The following is a 26098-nucleotide window of genomic DNA, read 5'->3' as shown; positions in this document are numbered from 1 at the left end:
GCTCCTTATATACTTCAGGGTAGTCATTTATTTGTATTTTTTTTTACTATCTTTAAATTGTCAGTGTTGTGCCTGCACAATTGCAAACATCGGTTTGTAGGAAAAATAGGTAGTGGGTTGATGTTACTGTAGTAGAGGCTCCTGTAAGGGGCAACACTCACATTGCGAGGAGAAATAGATGGAGGCAGCCAGGGCAGGGTGCTTGTCCTAGCTCCTCTGGAAGCCAGTGTTGGCTTGGGCAGCTGTGAGATGCCCCGTGAGCCACAGAGCCAATTTGTTTGGGGTTTTTCCCAGAGGGAATCCTTCCTCGGCTCTAGCTTGGATTGCCAGGAGCAGGCAGCCACAGAAATCTCCAGCGGGTGCGGTATCTTTGGTGCAGAGCACGCCCACGCCAACACATAGTCCTTCCAGGGCTGTTCCTTGGCCAGGTGTGGAAGAAGGATGGGCTTTACTCAAAATGTAGCCACCAAGGACACGAGGAGCATTTTCCCTTGGATCTGACAGATGTGACACCCTTCCGGTGGTTACTTGATCATCCCATTCAACAGGAAGCGATGGGAGACCCCCAGCTTGGACCACCTTATGACCTGCAACAGTCTCGGGAGACCAGTGTCCACAGGCAAACTGGGGATTTGTCCCATGTGTCAGGTTAGGCTAGAGAGCAAAACTGGGGCAGTTACTTTCTCTTTGAGGAGAACGAGGTGGGGAAGAAAAAGGGACTAACTTCCAGTGAGCGCCAAACTGCGTGCAGGAGGCTCATGTGAATCATCTTGGGTGTAGGAAGGAGTTACCATTAAAAAAACAACACATATTTGATCTTGTTAACAAATGTTCTGTGCTGTGACTTGCCATTTAGGGTATTTTTTTAGTATTAATATATGGCATTCAAAGGAAAACTCCTTCATGAAAATGCTGTTCAGCTAGCGTCCGATGAGTATCCCTGCCCTATCTTAACGTAGGTGTCCCTACGCCACATCGAAAGCACAACCCTTAGTTCTAATTAATGCAAACTCAGACCTAGGGTGGCCGTGGCAGCACTCCTTCACGTGCTGCTGTACTGTCAGACGTGCTCATGATTGCTAGCCTGGAGTACGGCAAAGTTAACGCGCAAACCTAGGCGTTTTAAACCTCATGAAGAAAACCAAAGATGGCTTATCTACCTCCCTCACTGGAGTTCCACGTAACTGGCGCGTCGGAAATGAGACTTATAAATCTCTTAGTTGAATAGAGGTTCCTACAAGGAAAATACCCATTTTAAATTAAGACTATTTTTACCCCTTAATGATATAAGTAATTGACTCCATTGCGCTTTGTCTGGCTTGACAACATTAATTAAAGTTTTTAAGCCTCTTAAATTATATCTGGAACTGCAGGGTTTTAAGCAAATTATTATCTTATGCAATTTGGAGATCCAGCTGTTTGAAGCCCGATCTGAAGAAGGTATAAAGAACCTTGATTCGATCAATTAATGTTACTGTGTGTAAAGCTTATTTAGAAAATTATGGTTCTGCTTCAGTATGCCACAGCTTACACACAAATCTGCAAGTTTTATTTAACAAACCTTTGCAGTATTATTTCTTTTTTTTTTTTTTTTTTTTTTTTTACGGCTGTCGAGGTCTGCTGTATGTGACCGTTTGGTATAAACAGGTAGCTCCAGGCAGTACTGAAGTAGCTGCGGTTACACAGGTGAAAATATTTCCCCAGCATCACTGTTGTAACCCACAAGGATTTTAACCGCAGGATATTGCTGTGCTGAAAATTACCTCTCCTTTTTTTTTTTTTTTTTTTTTCCTTTATTTTTCTTATGAATATCAGAGAGATAGGAAGGAAGATGGATAGGCAGGAAATGAGAAAATCTCTGTTGTCTTGGTGCAAGATGAGGAGCATATACACTGAAAGGAAATGGCTCGATCGTGTACCGTCATGTCGCAGCTGCTGTCTAAATCTGAATTACCTGATTCAACACTGACCAAATGGGAGGCTCCTCGTGGCATGCGCTGATTTGTCAAGCTTCCCCAGTTTTGTCAGGTTTCCCACTTTTATTTCCCTTAAATTTTCCGTAAAACTTAACAGGAACAACAGAAGAATACTGCGTTATTTCTTCCAGGACACGCGAACCCTTGAACACCGTTGCAGGAGGGTCCGGCATTGGGCACGGCCGCCCCCTTCTTCTGCCTCTCAGATATTTTTCATACAAGCTCTTCTCCTCGAGGGCAGCCCCTGCTCTCGCGCACGCCCGCGGCACCCTCCCTGGTGCTCTGCAGGCAATGGCACACTGCTCTCCGTCAGCGTTTCTCCCTTTGACACTTCCCCCCCGCTCCGGCTGGGTCCTGCCCCTGCGCCTTCCCTGCAGGGAGAGGATGAATCCTCACGTACGGGCTGTAATTGGCTTTTAGACCAGAGATAATTCCGGCCGCTGCTCGCAGCCGGCATCTACTCCAGATCCGGCCGCTGCTGTGGAAACCTCAGGATGAGAAAAAAAAATTGCTGGTCCCAACAGTATGTTTTTCCGAGTGGATGTGGGGGAGATGGGAGAATCCGGGCACCCTCCCATCAGGGCTGGAAGGGCTTTACAGGGGCGCCCTCATCTGCAAATTGTTACAGATAATTATTTTTTTAAACTTATACCAATAACTGATTGTTTTCAAATTAACTTTTACTGTAAATACATTGGCTAAGTCATTTCAAAACCACATTTTTCAGGTTTTTTTCACCTTTACGTTACTGATAAAGGCTTGGCTTTGGTTGCCACTTGACCAAGGAGTGTATCATGGCATTACAAACTCGCCTTAACGCGAGGGCTCCCGGCGTTCAGAGCCGGGGTGGGGACCGTGACCTGCAAAGCCACAGCAGTAACCCTGCTGGCCGCTCCTCCAGGGAGGGATTCGCCCACCCCTGGCCGCTCTGGGCTTGCTGCATGTGCTGAGCATATGCTCCGTAAGCCATGCAACCAAGAAAGACTTGCTTTCCTTGACCGATCCCAAAGCTTATTGTAGTTAGATATCAACTTTTTGCTCTTTGTTGTTCTGTTGCCTCTCCCATACCGCTGCCTGTAGCTGATGCTGAAAAAAAACTCTTTTCAAAGACATCACATCGCTCCCGCATTTCATAGATGATGTCCTTAGATTTCATGAAAAGGCTGCAACAAACCGGATATTTGATTTTTTTTTTTTTTTTTTTTTTTTTTTTGGAGGCTATGCACAAAGAGTCTGTTAGATGCAGTTCGAACCAAAATTGCAGTGTCTGGAATTTATTAGTTTCTTCTAGCACTTCAGTAAAATCATTGCTGATAAAACATCTCATTCATATTTTTCAGGCGTTGCGTTTCTCCCAGCTAGTATCTCTTATCTCATTGGGACTAATCTTTTCGGAATACTTGCGCACAAAATGGGAAGGTACGCTTAATTTAAAAATACTAATAATCTGCCAGTCTGTTCATGTACCGTTTCCAGTGTTTCCCAGGGCGGTTTATTGATGATGGAAATTATTAAAGTTTGTTCTATAGTAGCAAAATCACTTTTTTTTTGAGCGTGTTGCTGCTTTGATTGTGTAACTCAGCGGTTCAGGCGTGACTCTGAAACGTTCAAGATCAGCTCTAAAGTCTCTGCATCGCCGATCTCTGAGGGATGTTTCTTCTTTGGTAGGTGGCTTTGTGCTTTACTCGGGATGCTAATCGTGGGAATAAGCATTTTGTGCGTAAGTAGGAGATCACGTTAACTTTCAAACCGTCTAAATGTTCGCGTGTTCATCTTCAAATATGTGCTTTCCCCATGAGATTTTGCTGAAGTTTCCTCTTTATGATGCGTTATTAAACAATGTGCAGTTAATAGGTTCCAGATCAGAGTTTTGAGAGCTTTCAAATTGCAGTGCTTCAATTACTTTAAGGAAGAATGGCTCTGAGAGGAGGAGGATGATTTTTTTTTTTTTTTTTGAGCTGTCACTCAAAAGTTTATTCTTGCTCATAACATTAAGCATGCCAGTGGTTTAAAGGCACAGTTGTCTGAAACAGGAGCCCAGAACAAGGATCAAATTCTAACTTGCACATCGGTACCAAGCGTGCCGTAACTATTCTGAGAATTTATCTTAGAAATAGAAAACGAACCTCATTAGCACGTGCAACGTGACTTAATGAACTGCCTGAAATTTCCTTTATAGGTACCGTTTGCTAAAAACATTTACGGGCTCATAGCACCAAACTTTGGAGTTGGATTTGCCATTGGTAAGAAAAACTACAATGACTTCCTGCAGTCTGTTGGTTATGTAAAAACGATTTTATATGAAGTTACGTGGAAAATCAGTTTTGTTGCCATTCTGGCCTGACAGTAGTGAGGCCTGAGCCGCGGCCCAAACTGGTAGGTAAGGCAAGAAGGATTAAAGGAGGGTGCTCAAGGCAGTTTGAACCGGGCTCCTGTGAGATGAGCTGGATTCTGAAGACCGCCCAGAATTGCTCATTCGACCTAAGTCAATCTTTCAAACTGTCCGTGAATTTATACCTTGTTTTCAGAAATAAAGCGATGCGCTGCCCAAAACCCACTTCCTACAAAAGTTTCTATTTAAGTTCTTTTCCGCACCAGTGGTATGTGTGAACTTTGCATGTGCTGGGCCACGCGGTCAGGCCGGAGTGGTGGCCGTGGCTTGGGTTTTAGCACTTGGCTGGTCAGCAAATGTTCTGGGGCTTCTTCACGCACGAGGGATGTGTAGTTGGGGGGGGAAAAAAGTTACAGCACGACTCCAAATACGCAGCATCTCAGCAGGTTTTTTTCAGCTGTCTTGTGCCGTATCTTGCTAGCGATGAAAGTGGGGATCAAAAGGCTTGTTAAAACCACTGTAATAATTTTGATTGACTGGAAGCTAATGCAGTCTTTTAGGTCTACAGTAAGTGCAAGCTCGTACAAAATAACTTTCCCCACAATGAAAGGTACTTGGCTGGTAACGTGAGGTACGAGCCTGTGCACAGACAGCTGCTCTGTGATGTGCTTTCTCTCTTGCCCTCCGGCAAGTGTCACGTGTACACATCCATGGATGTCCATGCCTGAGCTCAGACACTGTAAAGATCATAAAAACATGGATAACAGTTCTTGAAGAACAAGATAATGCGGATTTTGAAAAATTTAAACTTATTTAAGAATAAGCATCCTTTTAGCTGCATCCGTTTTGCATCCTGTTTTAGCATGTAGTTGGCCAAGGCGTTAAAAGAAAAAAAAAAAACAAAAACAAAAAAAAAACCAACACCCAAGTCAGTAGCATCTTCCTGAAATATGTTTTCCTCCCTCCTGACCAGGAATGGTGGACTCCTCCATGATGCCAATTATGGGCTACCTCGTAGATCTGCGTCACGTGTCGGTCTATGGCAGCGTGTACGCAATAGCTGATGTTGCCTTTTGCATGGGCTTCGCCATAGGTAAGTCCAGCCTTTTCCTGCCTGTAACGCCGAGTTAAGAAAAGAGAATATGCTACGGTGGTAGGTGTGAATCCCATGAGCATTTTCAGGCTTTATGACAGGGGTTGGTATTTTCTACAAGAAATCAAAGCAGAGGGAATTATGTTTGGCATCTGTTCCCTGCCTCTGCCGCGATGCCGTGCTCAGCTTCGTTAGCTCTAAGAGGCTTGAAAGTGTCAGGCACTGAACACAAATAGGGTATCCCCAGGAAAGAGGCCTTGGAACACTTTAAATTGACACCACAGCTGTGCTCCGAATAGTCTGCGAGGGGAATAACTCCCCGCTGACCCCCTGCCTCCTGGAGTGCGTGATACAGACGCCTCTAGGAGCATCCCCGATTTCTTCAGTGAATGTGGAGTACGGAGCCAGGAAAGGTTCATGTTGTAATTACAAACATGTCTTTACATTCCTCAAATCAATTTGTAAGGCAGGATTTTTTTGTATATAAAATTACTGTGGGTTAAAGTGACTGCTGCAAATTCTGCGTGTGAGCGATCTTCAGAAAAGGGTTTTTATTTATACAAGGTCCCTCTGCTGGCGGTGCCATTGCAAAGGCCATTGGATTTCCATGGCTCATGACAATTATAGGGATCGTGGATATCCTCTTCGCTCCCCTGTGCTTTTTCCTTCGAAGTCCACCTGCCAAAGAGGAGAAAATGGTAAGCATAACATGGTTTCTTTCTTTTGGTTTTGTGGTTTGGTTTGGTTTGGTTTTCCCCAGTGAAACAAATGATAACTTATTTCTGCATCTTTGCCTCGAACTTCCCCAAAATTGGACCCGCGCAGTTTATTTCACCCTCATGCATCATCTTTGGAATGAACTCCCCCTTCTCTTTGTGTCCAAGGTGTATTTAAAAAAAAAAAACAAAAAACCAAACCTTTTTATTAGTTACATGTTACAAAGTCATAAAATTGATTATCATGAAACAAGGTCCAGCAGACATTCACCTGCAACAGCACACGCTGTGGTGGAGTCAGTATAAAAGGCATTTTTGTTTTCCTTGAAGTGCCAGAACTGTATTGACCGATTCTCTTTTATTCCTTCACGTGCCTCAACCTGGATTTTTTTTCCATGGTTCTCTACAGTGTATTTTGCATCACCTTTTTTGCCTCCGCCTTCCTCCGTACAGATCACAAATTAGCAGCGTCTTTTACCCTATCTGTACCACGGGTCTTACCCTAACTCTTTTTTGAAACAACTTTGCCAATGACTTAATTTTCTAGAGCAGCCAGTGCTCCCCAGCCCCTCTATGGTGCGTAAGGGGAAGGATGCTCGGCCAAGCCCGCAATCTCGCCCAGTCCCCTGGGACTCGCAGTGGTACCCAGGGATGAATCTCAGAGCAGGCGAATGCGTTCCGATACATCCCTAAAACAGCAAGGTGACGGGAATAATGAAGGAATTACAGGGCAGTGCAGTCAGTAGGCAGTGCAAGCCCTCTTGTGATTCCAGGACTGGGAAAATCCTGAAAAACAAGCACCGATCTTTGCGGCAATGTCCATCACCAGCTGCTCATGCTGAACAAAGTTGACTCGGGCCCAAAATGTGGTTGCTAGTCATTTATTTGGGTGAAAAGAAAATGGAATTTTGCATGCTCGTGGTCTTGCTACACAGAGCCGCGTCTCTGCAAGGCAGGAGCAGGACCTGGTGCACAGGCTACTCCCGCTTTGTACTGGCACAAGCGGAAAAGCCGGAAGGATGAATCTTGCTGAAAGAGCGGCATATGTGAGGCCAGAGACCTTTCGTTTTGCACGTATTTGGACTGCAGAATCCCAGAGATTCCAGCTAATCCCTGCTTATGACCTTTGCAGACTGCACTGATTGTGGTTTTAATTATCTTTTTTTTCTTTTTTTTTTTTTTTTTTTTTTTTTTTTTTACACACTCAATAAGGCTGAGGAACAGAAAAGTTAAAACATGGATGGGGGGGAAAGAAAAAAGAGCTGCTGTTGTTTGCTAGAGATACGAAGTTTGTTGTGTGCTTCCCTGGTCAGTGACAGGATTTCACGTGTAACGTGGTAATTGCCGAAGGGGCAGGGTCTCTCCCCAAGCCCCTTTCATGCTTTCTGCCCCCCGCAACATACCTGTAAATGCAAAGTGACTCCTGGTCCCAAAGGGGCAGTGGAGGGATGTGCCCTTACTTTGGGGCAGTGGGGGGATGTGCCCTTACTTTGGGGCTTGAAAAGAGTCAAAAGGAGGGTCCCTACTTTGTGCTCTTTGTGCAATTAATTAAAAACCAAACTTAATCACGCTCAAGGTGAAATAAGTTCCACAACTCCTCCAAGTACAGACTCCGATGGTCCCAGGAGAAATCCATCACGAAGGCTGTAATAGTGTGGTCGGCCCCTTGTGGCTTGCCCTGGATAACCCCTTGTAGCTTGCCGTGGGTGTACAGTCGCAGTGTTTGGCCCACCACTCCCAGCAGAGCCCGGCTCTGCCCGTCTGGAGCTCCACAGAAAGAGGTGGGAAAAGCAAAGCCAGTAAGGGAGGCTCAGCTCGAGGCAGCAGGACCGGTCCAGCTCATTCATCCAGCTTCAAATAGATGATTAAATAGAGGCGAGGTAAATTACTCTAACCGGAGAGCAGGCAGATGTATTTCAGTTTAACACATGGGCTGAAATACTGGCTGCAGTAAGGTAATAGAAATTGGCTGGGGATATCTATATGGCCAAGGTACCACCTTCACCTCACCCAGACCTATGGGCTTGGTTTAGAATCATAGATTCATTTAAGTTGGAAGGGACCTTTAAGATCATCGAGTCCAACCATCAACCTAACCCTGCCAAGTCCACCACTGAACCACGTCCTCAGCGCTATGTCTACCCGTCTTTTAAATACCTCCAGGGATGGTGACTCCACCGCTTCCCTGGGCAGCCTGTTCCAACGCTTGATAGCCCTTTCAGTGAAGAAATTTTGCCTAATAATACCTAATCGATGAAGAAATTTTGTCTAATATCCAATCTAAACCACCCTTGGTGGAACTTGAGGCCGTTTCCTCTTTCCTATCGCTTGATACTTGGGGGAAGAGCCCGGCCCCCACCTGGCTACAACCTCCTTTCAGGTAGTTGTAGAGGGCAATAAGGTCTAATTGCCATCAGTTTGGGCTCTGCTTTGAGGGAGGACGGGTGAAGCCCTGAATGGTGGCTGCAGCCCGATGTGGGGGTGGGGGTGGTGGAGCCACACGCAGAGGCTGAGCTGAAATGCCTCATTCATGTGAATATTAATTCACACTCTGTTTTCTTTCAGGCGATACTCATGGATCACAACTGCCCTGTTAAAACAAAAATGTACACCCAGAACAACATCCAGTCCTACCCCATAGGTGACGAAGAAGAAGAATACGAAAGTGACGAATAACACTGAAAGCCATAGAACATGTTTTGGTGTACAAAACGCAGTGTTTCATGTGAAACGGCTCATCTAGAAATAGGTTTCAGTTGCACTGTACATTTAATAGTGAAACGGTCAAACCCAACCAAAGGTATACTATTCATCGCCCATGGTTATCAAGCAGACTGCGAACCGCCTTAGAAGGAGGGGAAAAGCTTTTCTAGAGGATTTGTATAGTGTTAATCTTTATTTTGTGTATTTAATTTTATTGAATATTACACTATATTTTTGATTAAGTGTGTAGTACAAATCTGTATAAACATGTGAATTTAAAATATTTGCGTTTGTTTTAACGTCAACTCATTGACCCCATGTTTCATATTTTGTTTGGAGTCATGAGTTGCCGGTAAGAGCTTGGGAATTTCTTATCTAATTGAAAGGAAAAGAAAAAAAAAAGAAAAAGCAAAGCTCAAAGAAAACTTAACCCAATTGATCTCCTCCTGCCCTGTACCCGGCCAGGTGCATCCACAGGAGCTGGAATTCAGAGTGTGGACATCACTACAAGGGGGGTTTTTTTTTTCAACAACTTCAGATCATGTATTAGTAAAATAAAGGCACATCTTTTTTTGTTAGTAAAATAAAAGGCACATGGAATGTTGGGGAAAACAGTATTTTAAACAGCTGAGTGCATAGCTATTAGTCAGTAGTATTTAACGAAGTTTTCGCTAACCAGGTGTGCAACATGAAGGCCCCAACAACACCCCCCCCGCCCCCGGTGAACAAGTTAGGTACGAATGTGCCCTTCCCTTTCCCTTAAAGGGAATAAGAACGTCATAAAGATACTTTTCATATTTCTAGCTTTTGAATCTTTTAATTTTAACATATCTCAACTTTATTTTAGATGCATCTTAGGTGACTGGTTAAGAAAAGCTGCGGTATCACAGTATTTAATCTCCGCAGGAACTGAGAGTAAGAGGATAAGCAGTTCAAACAAAAAAAACCTTATTTCATGTGATGTGCACGCTCATCTAGAAACTCAATATATATTTATTTTTCAAAAAAATGAAGTTAAAATATCAACTTTGCTAACAACAATAAAAAAAAACCCGACCCATTTGTTGCCAATCTCTCTTACCATTTGGGGGCACAGCCTAAGACAGGAAAAGCACCGTATTTGGCAGCCCCTTCCTGCACTGGGAGAAATCTGACTTTTAAAGAAAGCATTTTAAAACAATCCCAACATCCGTATCAACCATGGTGTACCTTTTCATTTGTCAAATTAAAAATCTTTACGTGCCTTCTTCCATGTAATTGCAGATGGTTTATGTACTACAGCATAGATACTATGTTTACATCTAGTTTTGTAAAGTGTATAGACTACGGTCAGAAAATATGAAAGACATAGTGGATCAAAGTTCGAGTATTGCTTTGTCAATAATTATGCATTCAGACCGCATTAAAATAAAGTTATCTGAAAGAAGTTCATCATCTATTGTAATAAGGTAAAAATAATAATAATAAAAAAAAAAAAAAGAATTCCCCCCTCTCCCGATTTGCCTTATGCATTGTGGTTTACTGCATACCAGGGGGGGAAATAACCCAACAAATATTTCAGATGGTGAGAAAGCAACTCCTCATTTCTAGTCCATTTGTAACTCAGGACAAACATGTTCACTCCGGGTCATAAATACACGCGACTTGTTTAAGTAACGGCAATAGCTTCCAAAAATCAAGTCTGTCCTGGGGCTGCTGGTCTGAGATTTAACTCTCGGGAAATAGGTAAGACCAAAACGTGCCAGGGACTCACTCCCCTGTATGTTCTTTAAATAAGGGCAAAGATTCTGAGAAAACATTGTAAGAGGTTTAAATGGTGTGAAAGGCCAAGCTATATGGTCCTATGGTTGATCTGAAAAATGCACTTCCGGGTCTTTATATTGGTGTTATCTTCTATTTCATTCTTTTGAGCACATGGCAGACGGAGATGCTCCCCTCAAAGCTGAGAGCTGGCTGGAGACAGACACTAATACAGCAAATCCCAAGATTCCGTCTACTACTGACGACTTCCCTGCCACTGAATAAGGGACGATTCTGCATATCGAGGACTATTTACATTAGATTCAGACTTTAATGCTGTAGATCATTCGGACACTTGAAATTTTGCCCCCAGAGAAGTTATTTTACATAGCTTCACCAAACTCTGCTAATCAAAGTGTTACTCTCAACGATATTTGAAACTGATATACCAATGGTAGAATTCTAAATTATCACACAACATATTCATTTGCCAGCTGATTAACCAAAGTATTGCTTAAATTCCCAAGTGCAGAAGCAATGCGAACATAGTAACTTATATTTTAAAAAAGCTATAAAAAAAGGCAGCATAGGAAGGCTTATTTCATGGCTTGTTTTTTTGGAGCACATCAAAATTAAGGAAGAGAGCTCACGTTAATCTGCAATAAAACCAGTACGAGGAGGAGACCCAAGGACAGATGAATCGATCACATTCCTCTTCTGCAGACAGAGCCAGGTTTCTACAGGGGCTTTACAAACCAGCATCTCACCCCAGTTAGCTCAGCAGACCCCCAGACGACCCCCCAGCTCAGCCTGGCTCCTCCAGGCTCTTGCTCCACCCCTGGTCCATCAGAAGTTTGAAGAGAACAACTAAAAGCCACACAGACACCCACGTTTGGTCTCTCTATGCAACCCTTCCCCCAAAAAAACCACCCCAGACAGCTAGCAGTTGTTCCACATTTTGCATTTTTGGAGAAATAAGTAATCAAACACAAACTTTTTTTGCTGACAGTCAGAAAGTAACTTTAGTCACAGAAAATACACAAAAGCCCATTCTGTCCTGGAATAATTTTGGGTTCTTACATATTTTGTATATTTTTATCTGTGTTACTTTAAGTGTGATAAAGTCACTTCATTCATCTGCTCCCACTGCTTAGTCCTCCCCTATAGCTGTGAACTTCCATGCACGTTTTATTTCAAATTTGAGGGGAAAAAAACGCCCAAGGCTAAGGAATTATAAGGAACAACCGATTAGACAACAAGTAAGGATTTGTTTAGTTATCCATTAATATTTTCTGAAGGCCAGGACAAGTCAGAAGACACTTTCTTGGACAGTTTTTTTTCCCCCCCTATGTAACTCTGGCAGTAGTCACTATTGCCAATAATTGAATTATAAATGAAAGTATTATTTGTGCAGCGCTTGGAGGTCTTAAAAAAAACAAACCAACAACAAACAAACCACCAAACCAAACCAAACCCAACCCACAAATGTCCTTAGCATTTTAGAAGATTCTCTCGCTACACAAGAATCACCCCCTTTTGAAAGAACTCTGTGTCTACTGTTAAACTGTGTAGAATAAAAATAAATGCATATGCAAACAGAAAGAATGCATAGAAGCCCAATTAGCCCAGCAATCAGCAGTTCTAGTTAATGCAAAATGTTTTCTCCCAAAGATCTGTCCTTTAAGTAGTGGTTTCGGATGATAAACTACTGCAATACAAATGTTTTAAAAAAAAAAAAATATTAACACAATGCAAAGAGGTTGATAATTTAGCAAAACTATTTTATTAAAGCTTATTCTCATGATAAAATAATAGCCAACAAAATCATATTAGGCAGATCTTCTGCAAATGTGTGTAGCTGCCACCTATTCGGATATCATTAAGTCAAGATATTCTTGTTTTCTGTGGTATTGTTTATTTTCAGCTATTTACAGTCAAGCATGAAGCAAAGATTACATCAGGAATGTAGTATTACAATTTTCCCGTCGAGATTCACCGTTTATTGTAATTAATGCCAGATAGGAATTTACGTTTTCTTTCTTATCACTAAAATACAACTATTTTGGCCTTTTCCCATTCAGTATATTTAAAAATATTGCACTACATTTAATTTATCTCTTACAATCATCATTAGCAATACTATACGAGGAAAACTATATCCAGCTTTTCTTACCCACTGTATTACACAAGTCAATTTAAAACCTTGAATGCATCTTTTTATTTTATTTTATTTTAAATTGGTATTTGCATTGTTTTCACAGCTCCTTCATGTGTACCAGGGTTTAAATGAAGTACTTGGATATATTTGAAAACCTCTATAGTAGGCCATAAGAGCAAACACTGATGGAGATTGAACGCAGATCACCACCAATGGTAAGCCACTGAGAAAATGGAGTGGGGAAGTCTTAATATGCATCTCAAGCAAATACAGGTTAAATAACTTTTAGTCAATAAGGGAAGCTAATTTTGTGCGATTATTTGCTGAAGCTTAATTTCAGACGTGTGTCACATGCCTATTTTAGCATGGATAGTGTTTTCCATACATCAACTAAGTAAGTATCAACTGCCCAGAACTCACAACAAAGTGCAAGTAGTTGCATGAGTGGAAGTAACCGTTTTGTTTAGAAGTACAAGTATGCTCCTCCATCTGCGAAAACCATTGCTTCTTCGTTTTGCCCATCACAAAATAAACCGAGAAGCAAACTTAATGGAGAGGTAACATTACAGACTGCCTGAAAATTTAAATGAGGTTTTGTTTTGTTTTTCTTCTACCATCTTAGATTCAACTCCATTTCCACAAAGGCATTTTTTGTTTTCTACTACCAGTGATAATGACAGCAGTACCTAACACAGTACCTAAAGTAAAGATGATATTCTATACATTTCTATACACGGAAGATGAAACAAAGACATGTTTACAGGAAAGAAGAACAACGGCCTTAGCCAGGTGATGCTAAAATCCACAGTTTACACATAGCACAAGACCGGATAGTTCTTTTCAAAAGCCGCTGGCTGAAATTCTTCCTCATCTCTACTGGACGCACGTATTTTGACTCAAATAAAACATGTTATATACAGTATACGACATTTTTCTGACAAAGGTGATCCTTCTGCTCAGGCTGGCTCTTGTCCGAGAAGCTGAATGCAATTTACCACTATATGATTACTCAAAAGTGTTGAGACAAGATATTTATCTATTTTTGTAAAGTATTTTGTACCTTAAGCTTTCTGAAATGATAAGATAAAGTCTGCAGCAAAATACATTTTAAAGTTACTTAAACCATCATTACATGCTTTTTCCATAGAATGCAATGAAACCTCCAACTCTTGTGAAGAACCATTTTTCTTTATCAGGTTATCAGATAATACAACACCACTTAAACATATAATTTTGTCTGGAAGGCAGCCGGCCTCTTATCCCAAAAATATTCCCAATTAGATTATTATGAAATACTGGTATGTACTTTGATATCTAGTATTATTCAATCAGGACACAATAGCCCAAATTTCTAAAGAAGGTTTTTTTTTTAGCATAGCATTACTATATTTCATGTTAATTACTAACAATGAAAAGTTCTTGTCTGTAACAAAAAGATGGAAAACAAATGATACGCGATGTTAACTTTAGTAAGTATTAATAATGGACAAAATGAAAGACGTTTCGTTTGCTTCCATGATATGTTTGGCAAGAAATACACAACTACCTAGAAGACGTACAATAACCGTGATCGACGTTTTAAAGCCTGGTCCCTCAGTGACTTCTGTGTCAGTCATCAGCTCAGGCATGCAACAAGCTTGTAATTTTTTTTTCCACCATACAATGGAAACGAAACATTTTGAAAATCCTGCCAGTTTCCTGTTGAAAACACCAGCTCAAAACCAAAAATAGTTGGGGGGGGGGGGCAAGTAATGCATTAAGGACACCACACACATTAATGTGAAATGGTAAGGTTACATAATTAGAAAAAATAAAAATAAGTTATTAAAAATAAATTTCCAATATAAACCCCAAAATGTAGTTTTGACCAGCCAGTTTAACAACATGACGGTGCTGTAGCTGGAGAAGAACCATTATTAGCTGTACTCTTACACAGGCAAATAACTGTGGAGAAGCAGGACGTGTGCATTAAACCAGTGTCTCAATTTAATTTGTGTATGTTTGTAATTAAGTGCAAAGTATTCTTTTAGTCCATTCCTTCAAACGCTAACTATGTAAGTATCAGTCTTCTGACTCAGGTGGCTCTACTGGTTCTGCCGATATGATGTTGAATGTTGGCGCCTCCATCAGACTGACATCTTCATTCTCCATTTCTGCTGCTATATTGGGTTCCTCTGACTCTTTAGTCACTCTTTTGGACTGTCGCTCTACTGACATGTTCTCCAAAGACTCTATATCCTCAATGCCTGCTCTGTAGTGAATCATCAGCAGCGTAAGGGCCTGCAGTCTTTCGCCTGACTTAGCCAGCGCAGCAGAAATCAAGGCTTTTTTCCTTGCATCGGTCGTCTCTTTTTCTTCTTTAACAAGTGAATTATTATTTTCCAGCTCCTGGTCTATTTCATTCTGCAGCTTATCCAACATAAATTCTAATTTCTGAAAACGCTCCTCTGTGGGTAAACTTCTGTAGAGATCGCGTCCAATTTCTTTAACGGCAATGAAGACACTGTCATCTAGACCACCCTCCTTTCGGACCAGCTTTATCCCACTACCAGCTGCACGTTTTGAAGGACTGCTTGGCCCACTGATTTCAGTATCGCTGCTTTCGTTATCAGAAGTGTTTGGTGTGTGCTTTGGCGAAGGTTCTACCACCTCTGTTCCTTGGTCAGAAAGGCGAGCTTTGGGGACTTGACGAAGGTTTAACAAACGGGTGCTTGTATTGATGATATGCCGGGTCAGACCTGTAGTTCTGTTAACAGATTTAGATTCTGAATCAACACGAGAGGGCGTAGCTTGGGGAGCTTCCTGTCCTTCTACTCTGCAACTTCCCACAGTTCGATCGAGTCGCTTTTCGGCTCCTACACAAAAGGGTGTCTCAGTTAGACATTTTTCTTGACATTTTTTATGGCAAACGTAAGCACAGAGCATGCACTGGGAAGCCGCTTTAGTCCATACTTTCTTTTTGCAGTAATCACACCAAGTTGGATTCTGAAACTGAGTATCTTGAAAGTTATGCTTGTTCTCTGTAAGAACTTGTCCCAAATAAGGATCCTCTTTCTGAACTGCACGAGCTTCTTCTTCCAAGGGACACTCCCTTTCTTTCTCCAGGATAAAGTTTGAATCATCTATTTCACCATCATTTAAATATTTGAAGTGTAAAGTTACATCGCCATAACAAAATTTTTCATTGAATCCCTTATGGGTTGTCAAATTACGCAATGCTGTTCTAGTGACTGCTGCTTTAGGTGTAGGAGCATCCAGTTTAAATGTTCTAATATATTGCATTGAGGATGTAGCTAAACAATCTAAAGCAATTTCTTCAAGTTTTATGCTTGCATATCCTAAGCAGATAAAACCACCTGCTTTGAAAGGGTCCCTGCACCACAGTGCAACATTAAGGTACTTATGGTATTCTTCTACTTCAAACAGACAGGAAGATGTTCTTGTCCTTGGCCATCGGCCTTGCCGGGTTTTATAAGGAATTTCTGGCGATTCCCACGTTTGATGATCATCTCCACTATCTTTGTAACTACGTGCATTTTCTGTAAGTCCATCTTTTAACGTTTCTTGTTTTGGTGCTGTTATTACTTTTGATACTGTTGGGTCTTCTATTTGATCACTATTCTTCTGTACATTCACCTTCTCTGTACATTTATCTTCATTATTTGTTGGTGGAGGTGGCCTCTCTGGTTTTTCAGAAGATACGCCTCCACTTTCTGGCAGATTTTGAGTTTCATTAGTAAGCAAAATGGGCTTACTTTGTGGCCTAGGCGGCACAGGGGGCTTAGTACTGGATCCTTGTGATTGTTTACCTGATGGCTGTGACGCATCTGAACTCTCAACAGGTTTGGATGTTGCCGCTTTAGCTCCATCTTTTTGTTGCTGTGTTTTTGATGTTGTCTGATAACTTCCTAAGTGTAGTTTTCGATTCAGAATTGGAGATATAGTTCCAAGTGGTTTAGCAGCAAGTATTACTACTGAACGTTTGGGACTCAGAGTTGCTGGCAGGTCTTCTTTTTGGTCAGGTGATTCACAAGCTAAGTCCTCAAATTCTGAATCAAAATCTCTGTTATCAACATCAGCTGATAAACTAGCCTGGTCATCTTCTGGCTGTGTCAAGAATGCAGAGTCTTCCAATTGTCCAAATCCATCCTGCAGTGCCGAACCATGCTGATTATACCCAACCGGCCTTTCATAAAAGACTAAAACTCTGTCGCCAGCCTGTCTGATAAGCTTCAACACTTGGACAGTTGATGTGATTTTAACACCTATTAAAAAAAAGACAAAAACGTTAAATTTGAAAGTGGCCAAAAATAGCCGAAAAATACATTTAGAACTTTAATGATGGTAATAATAGTGTCGCTCACTAACAGAGGAAGTTAATTATGACAGAACAGCTGAACTGAAATGTTAACAGTTGGATCCTTTTTATTTTATTCATACAAATATATTACTTCAGGAGATGAAAAACAACACTAACATACAGTCCAGTTTGCTGTTTGTTATTGCTATATTCTTAAAGAGCAAACTTGGTTTTACGTGCTAATGTTTTTAACCTTTGCTATTAGCCTTATTGTAAGCTTGGACTTCTCAGATGCAGGCATTTAACAAAGGATTAAGGGAATGATAACTGTATGTGGCCATAAATACACAAACGTTCATTTTTATTATGAGCACCAGGCATAGCTGCTGTAATTGTCAAGAAAGGCAGCCTAGTTGAACTGTATGCAAAAATGTCCTTCCAGTTTGCAAGATGACACTTATTAATTTAAAAGCTGACATATGATCATCTTTAAGGTCCCTTCCAACTCTAACTCTTCTATGAGTCTCTATTACTCACTGCCAATTGCTAGAAGTCTGTCTCCCCTCTGTAGGTCAGCAGCGGCAGCAGGTGAGTTTGGAGTCACGGTTTCAATAACAACATGTCCTGCATCTTCCTCCTTGGACTGCACAAGGCGGAGCGTGAGCCCAACACTTTGCAGGTTCCCTTTCACTAGTTCTGCCTAGAGAGAAAGAAGTTAAGAGTACGTTGATTAAACTGCAAGGATGCAAGGATTCACAGTTACTAATGACCTTGTATAAACTAAAATTATAACAAGTGATATTATGAAAAGAGTTACATTAGGACATCCGTTGACTTCACTAAGCAGCTTATCACATAACGGATTCACTATCTGCCAATCCAGCCTACTCTGGGAGAAAGATGGAACCAAAGGTCACCAGATCTGAAGAAGCAAATATGTCAAAACTAGAAAGCGGTACAAGGAATTGTCAGCAAAATATACATATATGAATAAACGTGTGTACATCTGTTCAACAGTTTATAGACAAGTAACAACAGCACTGAGCTAACCTGCGCAAATACAAGTCAGCAGGAATGGCAATACGAGGCTCATCTTCACGAAGAGGCCCAGCCCTAACAAAGCTACAACAACACACAACCTCATCATCCTTTTTATTGGGAAGAAGTTTTATCATAAGGAGCACTGTACCATCAGTCTCAGTATCACTTTGAATACACTGTATTTATCTTATAAAACCTGCTAGCGTAAGTAGCTCTTCACTCGTTTATACAAAAGGTGTTTGGAGTGAGAAAACCATTATGTATTTGCACATTGATAAAGTATATTTAGAACAAATCTAACTTAAGATTAGCCTAAAAGCCTTCGTCAAAAACCTCAGACCCCTTTCCTCAGATTTATCTTGCAACATAAATACAAGGTAAAATTTAACTCTATAATCTCAAATATTTTCTTCGTAAGAAAAGTTACAATCTCCATGGCAGAGTTCCACCCCACACTCATACAGAGATTTCTTATAAATTTGCAAGTCTCTATTAAGGAATATACCTAGGTAGTGACCGACTGTTTACACATCTCGGTGTCTAAGATCTTTGGCAACGTTTTTCTTAAAGATTGTTAATGAATTTAAAAATATATTATTTTTTTTCCCCTAAAGCACATTCCTTCTGGACTGTTTCAAGTGACTGCCTACGGTCATTCATACAAAGTATATTCTGTCTGTTTGAAAGGGGAGCTCATAGTCCATGTTTCAGTTCCAAGGACAGAAATTTAATTTCCTTTCTTGATTCCCAAGAACAGAGAGACAGATACTGTTTGTAGAAAACCTCCGTAGGAAATCTTGTATTTGGCTTCAATTTACTGACTTTAGGTAGACAGACTTCTCCCCCGTCCTGCATTTACTTTGTTGTTATTCAATTGTCTGTGTTTGAGCTGTCTGGACTTGAGCCTCCTCTTTTGAGGATGTGTTCGTTTGCTTAGTTCTGTACAATGGCTTTCCACAGATGAAGCAGATTACTTAACTTCAGTCCATGACGCTCCCCTTGGCTGCACGGCTCTCGCTCCTTTCCTATGATCTTAACAGCCCCACATCTTAGCTTTTTGTTAGTTGTTGTTCAGTTTTTTTAACTAGAAATGCTACACTAATTAACAGTTCGCTTAAGAACAGGATTGAGTTTGAAGAAGTAGACTTGCATGAACCTTTTAAGCTTTGCCGTTAACTCTCCGTATTTCCCACAGTGATTTAAAGATAATATTTTCCTCTTCAACTTTGTTAACATGTCTACTGTAAATACCCAGTAACATATGCAAGAATAACAAGATTCAATGTAAGCTTCATTGCAGTTCCAGGATTCAGGGATCTTCTATAATGGAAACAAGTAAATAGTTGTGTACAGAAACAACTATGGTAGTGGGTTTGGGTTTGTTTTTCTAGTTTTGTTTTAATTAAGGTCACATTCCCATTAAGACCAAAGAAACTCTGCTACATAATTAAATAAAAAAAATTATAAACTCTGAACTGTTACAAAGAAAAAGTATTAGAAATGCTTTTGGAAGAAAATAGAAACTTTTTTAAAGGAAAAGAGTCTTTAAGTTAAGAATTAGTGGCTTTAAGTTAGCTGTGTGGAAACAACATGAACAATTACTACAATTTCAAAACAATCCTAGTTGTGTATTTTAACTGTCAAAACCACAAGTGACATGAATTTGCTATGGCAGCATACAAACCTGCAACAGAAACCCCTCCAAAAATCGCTCCCCTATGCTATATGGCTCTGCCTATTACTATCAAGCAACAAGGAGGGCGTTATTTCTGGGATTTGCCACAGAGTTTAAGTATTCACATCTCAATTTTCCTATAATGGTTCCTTTGAAAGTCTTGCTCTAAGTGATTACAGTTGGAAAAAGATTTCCAAATCCTTGTTTGACTAGATAACGAACCTAGCATAATGAAGATCAGAAAGTGAACTCCCACTTAAGGAACACAATATTACAAATAACTGAAAATCAAACTATAACCATTTTTTTCCCCGCTTAATTTTTGCTAGTCCACTGAAGTAGAAAGCTCGAGTTTCATGAAAGAAATGGATCCTTAGAGTGGTGGAGAGAAAAAAAAAACACCATCACAAACCAGGATGATTTTCCACTTAACACTAAGTTATTCTGGTCATTCAAGTACAGCCCTTCAGGGATACATCTATTTTGATGATACACAGTTTCTTCTCAGATCTTATACAAGTTCTGGATCTTAAGGCCCAGAACTGAAGTTAATTAATATGACAAGTCATTTTAAAGCCATGACTCATACAAGACTGAGAGTCTTAGTTTTGCATCAGCAGAAGTGTTGCTGTAAGTCTGCAATATGAGGTTAACACTTGTGCAATCAGTCTTTAAGTAGATAAAAAAAAAATCCAACTACTGAAAGAAGCTGGCCATTGTAAAACTTTCACAGGAGTTACCTCATGCAAACCTACTTTTCTTTACAGTCGGGTATTTTTTTTTATCCATTCAAAGAGTGGCACAAAGAAGCAATAACATTTCTAAAGACCTGTTCTTCAGAGAGCAAGGAGCCTTATTTGAGAGTGTCAGAAGGAAAACAGGAGCTTGTTCTGTAACATCCAGCATTTTGGAGAAAGGCAGCAATGACCTCTCACCACTGTTCGCGCTTGCGATCATGGCAAAGTGCATGATGAGCAAGATAGGGGAAAAGGGCATAATGAGAAAGTAAAAACGAAAAAAAAAAGTTACCAAAAGATCTTTCTTAGAGTTTGTCAGTACAGACACTCGTCCTCTTGAGCTTCCTTTGAATCCAAGGACTTCTTTGAGCAGATCTCAATAGTGGATGATTTAACAGGGAAAATATTCCCTACTGTAAAGGACTAGAAACCTCTGAGGTGATTCCCAGCACTTCACCATTCCCTCCTCCCCCAGGGCGAGACCACATAAAAGAAACGAGGGACAGCTGGGACCGAAGACACTTAGGTATCTCTGAACATTTGGCTCCCATGCAGGGACACCGACCGCAGATATACCGCACGTATGACTCACTGATGGCGAGGAGACTTCCAATATTCTAGCAGTATCTGATGGAAAGCTGTTTTTGGAAGGAGAGCGCCTTTGAACATAACAAGCGAAGTTCATCTCAACTTTTTATTAACTTTGGCACAGTCACAAACTTTCTCACGAAATAAACTGGTTTTATTTATCAACCCAAACCAGATGAATAGTTTCCTTGATTTTTCTTTTTGGCAACTCCAAGTTCCACCAAGTAATACCCCAATATCTCAGGCTAGCTGCAGTGCTGGTGAACGCTGTTTCAAGCTCTCAAACACCACCACCCCCACCCCCAAGTACACTCACAAAACCAAGCATCTCCGTACACCCAGCACAGCTACTTTATGCCTTTCTGCCTCTCTCTCTCAAATTAAAACTTGATAATAAATGTGAAAAGTCAAAGATCTACGGGAACATGAAAAGTCAGCCGAACGACGCAGAGGTTAGAAGAAAACTGCTGATAATGAAAGGACTTTTATTATCAAGGAAGCTTGCTGCAAGGGAGAAAAATTAACAGCTGTGAATAGGAGAAAGGGAAATTTTAGCACACCAGCTATACCATATTAAAGCAAGTTTATTTTAATTTGATCTAATTAATAGCTCTGTTCTACTAGTTCCTGCAAACCTTAGTAGTTACTTAAATAAGGAACAAGACAAAGCAGATAATGTTACACGCTTGTCAGTGAAAGGCATGCATTCAGAGTAATTTATGTTGAAAGAGAGCTAAACTATGTCACAGAACTTAGAAAATGTACTTTTTTTAAAAAAAATGTACGCAACCCCCCCGACTATTTATGAAATACATGTTGAGATTAAGATGCAACAGAACAGGAATGACCATCTTGGGGAAAAAAATGAAAAGAAGTAATTTCCTTAGTGATTTATTATTCAAGGAAAAAAAAAACCAAGGAGAGGACACAAGATGTTCATTCAGTTTAAAATTAATAAAACATTTTGATGTGAGGCCTGACTTTTACAGAGCAAAGTCTATAAGCATTGATTTCACAATACAGGCTTTAGTTCATTTATACACATCGGTGTGTGAGCCACTGCAGCGCGTAACCCCACCAATACTTTCAGTTCGATATTGGAAATACACTCTGGAAATACAATGCAGCAGAAAATTATGTTGTGTCGCAGCCTTTCCTTACCTCAGCCTTGTCGTTCTGAAAGCCTAGGAAATGTTGGACATCAATGAAAATCAGTTTTTCCAACGTGTTTGACATACTGATACTGAACTCCACAGCTACACAGTGATCATTCGGAAGTTTATAGCTTGCTAATACCATTTAAATGGCCAAATATTTTGGTAAGTACCAATACAGGATGCAGTTTTAATCTTCACACGCTTCATTGAATTATCAGTCTGAAAGAATTTGCCAATGCAAAGGTATGATAAACAAACATCCCTCTTATAGGCAACAGACAAATTGTGATGCCAAAACTACCTGCAAAGTTAGGTTTATTTTTTTTTAATAGAGATGAGAATGTCATCAGTAACACTACAGTCTCATAACTACAATGAAGTTACCATTAGATATAGCACTTCCATTCAGCCTTTCTAAGACATAATAAACAACGTCCATCGATAAATATGCAGATTACAACATCTGGAAAAGGATGTACTTACTAGTAGTGCAAAATCATTCAGCTAAACTTCAAAAACTATTAGATGCATACAAAAATAAAAAGTCACAAAATTAAGCCAGAGCATGATAATTAGAGCATAAGACTTGTGCTTTTAAACCAAATTACTCCTTTTCAGCAATTAAAAAGTAAATTGTTTTTTTGAAAGCTTAATTTTACTCTGTAATGAATATTCCATATTTGCTTAACTATTTGTAAGCATTAACTTAATAAAGCTTTATTAGAATTTAGTAAGCTTGTCACATTCTTTTGAATAAATGCTAAGAAAAGCTTCATCAACCAAGCAGATATAAGAAATCTTATTTCATTAACTTTACATCAACTAAAGAATAATATTTTTACAAATACTTCTTATTCCCTATCAGTGGTACGTAACATGCGGTACGTATCACAAACTGACACCATGCCAGTGCTGTACTGTAGCTAAAAACCTTATTTTTTTTCCAGCCCATCAGAGTTATTACAGTGGATCTTAGATATTCTTGTAAGGTATGGCCTAATGTGCTTTGGGGAAAAAGAAGAGATAACGTCTATGAAAGTGCCTGCAAAGCATTACATTCTCCTAGACAACCCTGCACGCTAAGAGGAAAGGAAGGAATATTTCATGTCAAAAGAAACCCCCACACATTAAAGTACGAAACTAGGAAGCAGTTCCTTCTATTCTGAAGACTCAGATATTTGTATTATTAAAAAAAGGGGGTTGGCATATATCTTTAAAGTACGGACTTTAACATTATTACTTTTTTCAACCCTATTATTGAATGCAGTCATATATGACCCGCACAGTGAAGCGACTGCTAGATTATTTATACATGCTAGAGGAGACAGTGAAAGGAAACAGGTATCCCCAATCTCACGATACTCTCCTTAGTAACACTAGACTCAAAGGAAAAAAAAAAAAAAAAAAAAGAGGAGTTTATTTTAATGTTCTGAGAGGATTTCCATCTACGCTTTAAAGGAGTAAGTGTTTTTCCCCTCTTTGTGAGACGGCCCTGAAGCCCAAACCCATGGGGCCAGAGCAGCACATGCCTTTTCCATCCTGTTCCCCAGCCCTCCTGTCCATGCGGCAGGATAACCCCAATTTTGCACAGATAAGCATCTGAAGTAGACCTTGATCAAGGAGCCCATGATGACAGAAACCCTTTAATTTCCCAGGCATAGAGAAAACTCCCAACAACAGAAAGAGAAGAAAGTTTTCTGAACATCTGAGAGTTAGCCGTGTTCTTGGGATGCTTAAGTAGTTCAATAGTCAATAAAATATGTACTGATTACCAATTATAAACTGTGTTCACTATTATGTATTACATGTATATGTAAGTGTATTGATACGTATGTACACCCACTCAGGCACACAGAAAGCCATTAAAAATATGGTTCATAAACTTGTTAATGAGGCCGGGATTCCTAAGAAACTCCCTGGTTAGAATGCATTCAGATATACTGCAAAACCAGATCCAGACCCAAAAAGAATAAACCCAGGAACTGGCTACCTAAAACTGTACATGTATTACACGTACAATCTTTCATCTTTCTATTTCTTTTAGCAGGCTCAGATGTTTAAAAACATACCAACAGAAATAATTAGAAGATTTTTAAAAGAATCAAAATAAAAAGTTACATTAGTATTTATAGAATAACTAGACTGTACAGTGCGACAAACAATGAAAAGAAAGGGAAATCTCTATAATAAAATTAATTCTACGCAGAAAATTGAGTCCTTAATATGTATTTACTTCCGCCCTAGAAATAGACATGAATTACAAATTAGAAAAAGGTTGAAAGTAATTTAGTACAAAAGACTACGTACTGGCTACTTAAAACAGCAGTCCACTTCAGAGCTAGAAGCCACACTGTATTCTAAGAAACCAACACATACTAGGAAATACAAGGTTGGAAGTTAGTTTACTGATTTGTGGATTTTTTCAAATAGTCCACAAAATGTGTTTCCTAGGATTGTTTGAATAAAAATATAAAAAAACCCAATATGTTGTTCCTCTTCCAAAACCCGTACCAAGTCTTCTGCGACGGTAGTTAAAATACTATTTCTAGCTATGCGATGCTTCCTCCACACCAAAGCAGCATACACCTTTAATGCCAGATGTGGTTGAAATTTTTTCATGTATTTCACCCTATTCCCAGGTTTACATTGATTCAGTTAAATTTCAAACATGGTGATTTGATTTTCCCCAATTTCTTTTTATATCTTGCCAAAACATATTAGACAAGTATGTTGAATTAATGTGCACTAGATCTATTAGAATGGTGGGTAGTGTGAGGGGTTTTGTTGCTTTTTCAAAATAGCCTAACTTAAAAATATGTCTAAACATTTAAAAAAAAATATGTATCTGAATAAAGCTTTCGGTAAGAAATTTAAAGGGGAATATATCTGTTCCTTATGACAAAAATTCCTTTGTCAAACAGCAATCACGAAGGGCCAGATTATTGTTCTTGCACAATTCATTTTACAGTACAGAACTGAGCAACTGCCAAAGACAATTCTTCTGTTCGTTTTGCTTAAAAGTTTGCTAAAGCCATTAAAAACTTAACATGCAAACACAAAGTAAGTTTGGAAAAGCTAATAACAGCAGAATAAGCTTTCACCATAAGTGGATACCACCAATAAAACTTCATGGCAAAGAGAACTGAGTTACAGGGAATATAAAAATACGAAAGTTTTATCAGAAATCTGCCTCCACAGGGATATCACTGGATTTCTTTAGGGACATAACTACATTTTCTTAATCCATCCTATACCACTTAGTTTGATAGTTAAACCATCCCTTGCCTCTACCCAGTGTTCATTGCAGTGTTTGCAGTGGGTTTCTGGACCAGGCTTATCCTTCAGATTTTAGACTATTTTAATTACTTGCTTTTTGCTTTACCTGCTGTTCTGCTTTCCTCCGCTGCAGCTCTTCCTCTGCTCCGAAAACCCATGACTCTAGAGAGGTTTTTCCGTACCCACATAACTGTCCTTGGCAGACATCCACTTGCCTAATCTGTCATCCATTTAAAAAGTCAACCTTTTACACTCATCACCTTTCACACCAAAACACTCAGAACAATACAGTCTGTCTTAAAAACAGTCTTCGCCAGTAAAACGAAGGAATCGGCCCACACTCAGAATCATCTTGAAAATGAATGTTCACACCATTTTTCTGGTACAAATATTTGCAATATCAGAAAGTATGTTCTTTGACTTGTTTAGTTTTATTCAATACTGCCAGTTTTTGCAATTACTGCATTTATTTTTATATATATTTGCCTTCTGTATCATATCAGCTGAAAATGCTTGCTGACTGGAGTACACTTAACCAACTGAAACACCAATTGCTAACTGGCAAGTCGGGTAGCGATGACACTAGCAATGATTCCTACTGTACAC

General features: G+C 39.9%; 2 protein-coding genes across 2 annotated transcripts in view; one reads left to right on the top strand and one right to left on the bottom strand.

The window, feature by feature from the left end:
• The window catches only part of SLC18A2 (solute carrier family 18 member A2), a 32700-nt gene extending 22449 nt beyond the window's left edge, over positions 1 to 10251 (top strand). The window contains exons 11-16 of the mRNA XM_063338364.1: positions 3317 to 3395; positions 3645 to 3696; positions 4156 to 4219; positions 5282 to 5401; positions 5966 to 6099; positions 8683 to 10251. Coding sequence (XP_063194434.1) covers positions 3317 to 3395; positions 3645 to 3696; positions 4156 to 4219; positions 5282 to 5401; positions 5966 to 6099; positions 8683 to 8793 — 560 coding nt within the window. The 3' untranslated portion in view covers positions 8794 to 10251. The remainder of the gene's footprint in view (positions 1 to 3316; positions 3396 to 3644; positions 3697 to 4155; positions 4220 to 5281; positions 5402 to 5965; positions 6100 to 8682) is intronic.
• Positions 10252 to 12324: 2073 nt separating this feature from the next.
• PDZD8 (PDZ domain containing 8) overlaps positions 12325 to 26098 on the bottom strand; it is a 64972-nt gene continuing 51198 nt past the window's right edge. Inside the window, exons 4-5 of the mRNA XM_063339096.1 lie at positions 17556 to 17718; positions 12325 to 16983 (exon numbers count right to left, since the gene is read on the bottom strand). Coding sequence (XP_063195166.1) covers positions 14780 to 16983; positions 17556 to 17718 — 2367 coding nt within the window. The 3' untranslated portion in view covers positions 12325 to 14779. The remainder of the gene's footprint in view (positions 16984 to 17555; positions 17719 to 26098) is intronic.

The sequence above is a fragment of the Chroicocephalus ridibundus genome, chromosome 6 (assembly GCF_963924245.1).
Source record: "Chroicocephalus ridibundus chromosome 6, bChrRid1.1, whole genome shotgun sequence".
Lineage (NCBI taxonomy): Eukaryota > Metazoa > Chordata > Aves > Charadriiformes > Laridae > Chroicocephalus > Chroicocephalus ridibundus.
This window is presented reverse-complemented; position numbering and strand designations above follow the sequence as displayed.